We start from the raw sequence: 5,553 nt of genomic DNA, 5'->3' as shown, positions 1-5,553 counted from the left end.
CTGTGACCACCCCAGCGGACGTGGGGGTGCTGCCCTGCGGAAGCACAGGTGCCAAGCTCGGACGCCCCAAGACTCGACACGCCTCTGGTCCCACGCGCCAAGCACAACCTCCGAGAGGCAGCACAGCATGGCGAGATGTCAACGCAGCAAGCCCGGGACGCCGCCCGGTTAGCGCTTCCAGGTGCTCTGGAGCTCGGCCACCACCCCCAGTGACGCCGTGAGGACAACCGTAACCGCGGCGCTTGCCCGTCCGACGCCGATCGGAGAAGCAGGGCCTCGGCGGGCGTGACGCGGGCGCCAGCAGCAGCGTGTGGAGGGGCCTAAGGTGCTGGCATGCTGACCCCACCGAGAACTAACCCAAGAATGTCGCCGTGGCCTCAGGCTGGGGTAGGGATGGACCAGAGGGCAGCAGGCTGCTGCTCCATCTGCCTGCGTCCACCTCCTGTGGTTACACTTGGGGACCTGGGGGGACCTAGGGACATGGTCCTCTTTTCCTCAGAGACATGCTGCTTTGAGGGGTGTTTCAGAGATGCGCGTGGGGGGTGGGTAGGAAAGAGCCAGACCCCTCGGGGCTGAGTGCAGGACTTGTGGTGGGTGTGACAGTCACGAAGGTCTCGAGTGTCTTAACAGTGACTCCGCCCGGAGAAGCACTGGAGCCGTGAACAGGACGCAGGACGCAGGACACAGGACACCCGCCGTTTACGCGGGCTGGATCTGCTCCCTCTCCTCCGTGACTTTAGTGTGGAGCTGGTTTTATTCAACCTACTGGGCTCCACATCATCTCCCACTGGCTCTCTGCTGGGTCCCGGGTGCCACACGTGTCACCAGCAGAGCCACCTTGGCCAAACCGAGACGGAGCAGACGTGTGTCGCTGCCGACTTCGGGCAGCTCTGTACCTTCCTCCTTCTCCTGGGCCCCCCAATGCCGTAATGGCCCCCGGCGCCGAGCCAAAGGTCGGCATCGTTTTCCAGAACGACGAAGCGGGAGAGCTTGGGCGCCGCGCTTGTCCGCGGCTCGGCCGCAGCCGTGGCGCGTGCACTTACTTGTGATACCAGTTCGCCTTCATTGCTTCGCTGTAATACTTGAGGAAGCACTGCAGTCGGATTCCCTCTGGGGTGCAGAGGATCTTCAGCGGAGAAGCAGAGGCTCCTGCAGAGAACGAGACGCACTCAGACCTAAGGAAAGCGGCCTGGGCGGCGTCCGCGTGGGGGGCGGGGAGCGGCCGCCGGGGCCTCTGCGCACCCGGCTGGGCGCGCGCTCACGGCCACGGGCCGGTCAGCCGCAGGCTCTGGCCACTGGCCCCACGCCACACTCAGCCATCAAACAAGCATGTGCCACACCAGAATGGTCTGAAAGGCTCTTACGCGGGATACTGTGAGGGACACATAATCTTTTAAAAAGAATCGCCACCTGGCAGGTGCGCTCAGGGAGGGGGGGAAGCGCCACGCAGCCCTGTGACGCGGCGAAGCCTGTATGGATCGGTCCACGACCTGCGTACTGTAGAAACTCAGCAAAAGGGAGGCGACGAGTCAGCAGAAGTGACCAGCGAGGGAGTGCAGGAGACACGGGACCAGGCCAGCGAGTCGGGGAGGAGGAGAGAAGGCGGAGGGAACCGCAGGCCATGAGAGACGCCCGCGAAGTGCGGCCGCGCTTGGGGTGCGGGCGGAGGAATCCCGCCGGGTCTGGCTGGGGTGCGTTCTGGGGGAGGGGCCGGCGGGGACACGAGACGTCGCAGGGCCCCCGCGACCGCGGCCAGGGCTCCGAGCTCGAGGCAGAGGCCCCCTCACCGGCACCTACAGCGAGGTCACGCGCACGCACGGCACCCCCGCCCCCCACGCAGCGGGGGACCCGCAGGGATCAGCAAAGTGACGGACAACTCTGAGACCACAGCGCTGACCAGGGCGTGACGGGGAAGAGGCCTTCGCGATCCACTTCTTAACTGCGGTCAGCAACTCGAACACTTCTGTTAAGAACCCTAAAAACATTCACGGTATTCTGCATAGTCCTCGGACCTGAGGGAATTCGATCAAATGAAACTTTCTCAAGTGTTGAAAAAAAGCCTCTCTTTCCCAAAGATGTGCACCGTGTCGTTATTTATAATAGTGATAAAATGTTATTCGTATCTCAAGGGAAGAATTCCCACCATAGCACAGTGATTTCAAGAAATATTATGCTATTGTTAGGAACAGTGGATAGAAAACCTATAGAAAACACAATTATCACAAAAATATGTGAAAAAACAGGAAACAAATTGTATTTGTAATTCTAACTAGAAACTGAAAGTGAAAAAAATGGCCATGACTTTATTTTCCATTTATTCGTAAATGAACGTGTGTAAAAAAAGCATCAAATGAAAATCGAATAAATAAACCCCGTGCCCTGCAGCTGCCGTCAGAACCGACGGTGGCACCGTCTGCAACATCACACACATCACAGGGGCCGCCACAGGGACGAGCAGGGACGAGCCAAGTGCCTGCAGTGGCCTCTGCTCCCTCCCACAGCGTGTCAGGTGAGTGAGCGCATGAATGTGGGAGCGTGTCAGGGGAGTGTGTGACAGTGTATGGGAGTGTGTGTGTGACAGCATGTCAGGTAAGTGTGTCACAGTGTGTGACAGTGTGTGACAGTGTATGTGCGTGTGTGAGTGTGTCAGGTGAGTGTGTGACTGTGGGGGGAGCGTGTCAGGTGAGTGAGTTTATGTGCGTGTGGGAGTGTGTCAGGTGAGTGTGTGACAGTGTGTGACAGTGTATGTGTGTGTGTGTGAGTGTGTCAGGTGAGTGTGTGACTGTGGGGGGGGAGCGTGTCAGGTGAGTGAGTTTATGTGCGTGTGGGAGTGTGTCAGGTGACTGAGTGTGCGCCGTGTGTGGCGCCACCCACGCTCTCAGGACTGAGTGGGCAGACGCCCGTGGTCGTCCGAGGGTGCGGGGTGCAGACGACACATGGACAGAGGGCCGGGAGTAACAGGACGGACACCTCACACGTGGTCCATGACGGGTGACGCAGCTGGCGTGGGAACCCACGGGTGTCGCTCCAGGATGGACACAGACCGACACTCAGGGCAGCCAGGACAGCTTGGGTGGCCCAGCAATGTCCCCACAGCCGACGCACCACGGCAGGCCCACCCAGCGGCGGGAGGGCCCTGGGGACAGCAGGCTGGCCTGGCCTTGGGACCCGCGGGTCGGGCGGGGCTGCTGCATTGTCCGCGAGCACCCGTCCACGCGTTACGTGACATTTGCACGGAGTAGCCCCGTGGAGTACGAGGGGAAGCCCCTCTCGAAAGGCCTGGTTCACCTTCACAATGCGGCCTACGTGCCCATCAAGCGTTCCTTGCCCCACGAATCATCGGAGAAAGTGAAATGTGTTTAAAACATGGCCCTTTTCAGACCAAGCAAAAGCAGAAATAAAACCTACCTTGCAGAGCTGTCTTGAGAAAGCATTGAAAAATAAAGATGAGGAGGGTTTCGGAAGAATTCCAGAAACACCGAGCTCGGGATGAAGGGGGACAGTAGGGGGACAGTGGCAGACAGGACGCCCCCGGCCACACACTCACCCCACAACTTCCGTGCCCTGATCTGAAGGTGTAACTCAGGAGCGAAACGTGGAAGGCCCCCAGGAGCGAGTTACGATTCTCAGCATAAAGCACGATACGAACATAAGCCACGTTATCAAACTAATGACCAATATCTGGGTTCTCAGTGTCCGTGGAAGGACACGTGGGTTCTCGGTGTCCGTGGAAAGGTGCGTGGAGAGGGAGCATTTATTTGCAAAGCTAAAAAACAGTTTCGTTCCTATGATGCAAAGACAGAGGCTTGAAATTCATCACTGCAACTCGTCACTTGTCATAAAGATGCTGATAGCAGCTGTGTGCGAAGCCATCATCCCGGTGCACCCAGGGCACGGAAGGAGCGGCTCAGCGGGAAGCCCAAACCGGCTTCTTGTTGTTTTTAAAGCAAAACACATTCTACACGTAATGCTGGGGATCCCTTCACAAACCATCACCGAGGCCATCAGATGACGGCCCTGCCCTGGGCCTGGCCTGTGCACCCCGGGTCCTCCAGTGCCCCCCCCCCGGGGAACACGGACACGAGAGCCCATGACAACGCGAAAATCAGAAGGCAGGTACTCACCGCAGACTCTGCTCATTGCCAAAATCATGTCGTCGTACACTGAAAGGCAGAGGGAACGCACCGTTACTCACGTGATTTCATCAGAAAGCAGCATTTTCACGTTTCTTTAAATCGATGCAGGACATCGCGATGGTCGTTTGGAAAATGAAACACTACAACAGCAGCGTTTATCCGTGAAAGGCTGACGGGTTTGATAAATCCTTCTAGTCTATCCCCTTTTTAAATGAGGAACAAGACGTTTCCTCGGCAGAAACCTAACTGTGCAATTAACTGACTTCGATCATCCTCCCTGCGTTATGGGACACGGCGTCGCGCACAAACCCGAAGCGACGGCACCCGTTTCCCTCAAACCCCGACGCGGCTTCGAAGGCACCCGAAGTGCAGACCTGGTGCAGGAACGATGCGCACGGTCGCCAGGGCCCCGGAGCGGGGCGTCTGCGCGACACGTCGCCCGTCGGTGACACGGGTCTCTTTAGGAAACAGAGAAGGCTTCGTTTTACCTTTGCCCCCGATCTCCAGGACGGTCAGGTCCTGGCCGCGCTCGTCCTTCAAGGTTGCCTTATATTCGCCGTGGTCCTTCTTGGACAACTGCAGGGAAACGGCGTGCGTAGGGAAAACGCGGCCGTGGCGTGAAGCACGACACACGCGCACACGTGTTCTCCGCGGACCGCGGGCGTCGGGGACGCGAGGCGGGCGGCAGCCCGGGACCGGCTCTGCCTGGCCCCCGGCGTGGCGCCCTCGGGGCCGGACGCACCTTGGGGATCAGCAGCTCGCAGACGCCCCTGTCCAAGTCGGGCAGACTCTCGGTCTCATACAGAACGTCGTCCTTCAGCCACTTGAAAACTGTGTCCTTCCTGGTGTTTGCGACCTACGGGACAGGGACCTCGCGTTTCGTACGTGAATCGCTCTGGCCCCTAAGAAAAAAGTCTGTTCGGATTTTAAACCACAGACTTTAGAAAGAAGCGATTTCCGCCATCGACGGCCTCAGACAGAGGTTCGTGGAAACCCGTCCACTCCGCTCATGGCCAACACCATTTGAGGTCCCGGCTTCTCGAGTGCCGGAGTCCGCAGGCTGCAGGGGACGGACAGGGCCCTCCTCCCTCCGCCCGGGGAGGTGGGTGGGCCTTTCGGTTCACACGAAACCAGCCAGAAGCCACTTGTTTTCAGCTCATAAACACCACGACGCGTTCTCATTCAGCCGTCCAGTGGCTGCTGCTGTGGCACTGTGACATTTTGGATGCAGCTACGTGGGGGACAGAAGCCTCCACCCAGGACGTGCCCGGTGGGGTGAGGCCCTAACGCCCCTCACATTTCACGTCCGATGTCAGTGTGACCTCGAAACCATGCGTCACAGAATTCCAAGGCTGGGTGGCACTGCAAGTCACACTATGACACACATGTCCTGCAGGTGAGGAAAGGTCCCGGTCCC

At 58.8% G+C, this 5,553-nt stretch overlaps 1 protein-coding gene across 1 annotated transcript in view; it reads right to left on the bottom strand.

Moving 5' to 3' along the window:
- MYOM2 (myomesin 2) overlaps positions 1-5,553 on the bottom strand; it is a 103,160-nt gene that overhangs the window by 36,008 nt on the left and 61,599 nt on the right. The window contains exons 30-31 of the mRNA XM_023526072.1: positions 4,125-4,163; positions 1,044-1,149 (exon numbers count right to left, since the gene is read on the bottom strand). Coding sequence (XP_023381840.1) covers positions 1,044-1,149; positions 4,125-4,163 — 145 coding nt within the window. The remainder of the gene's footprint in view (positions 1-1,043; positions 1,150-4,124; positions 4,164-5,553) is intronic.

Source organism: Pteropus vampyrus, unplaced genomic scaffold (genome assembly GCF_000151845.1).
Source record: "Pteropus vampyrus isolate Shadow unplaced genomic scaffold, Pvam_2.0 Scaffold690, whole genome shotgun sequence".
Taxonomy (NCBI): Eukaryota; Metazoa; Chordata; class Mammalia; order Chiroptera; family Pteropodidae; genus Pteropus; species Pteropus vampyrus.
This window is presented reverse-complemented; position numbering and strand designations above follow the sequence as displayed.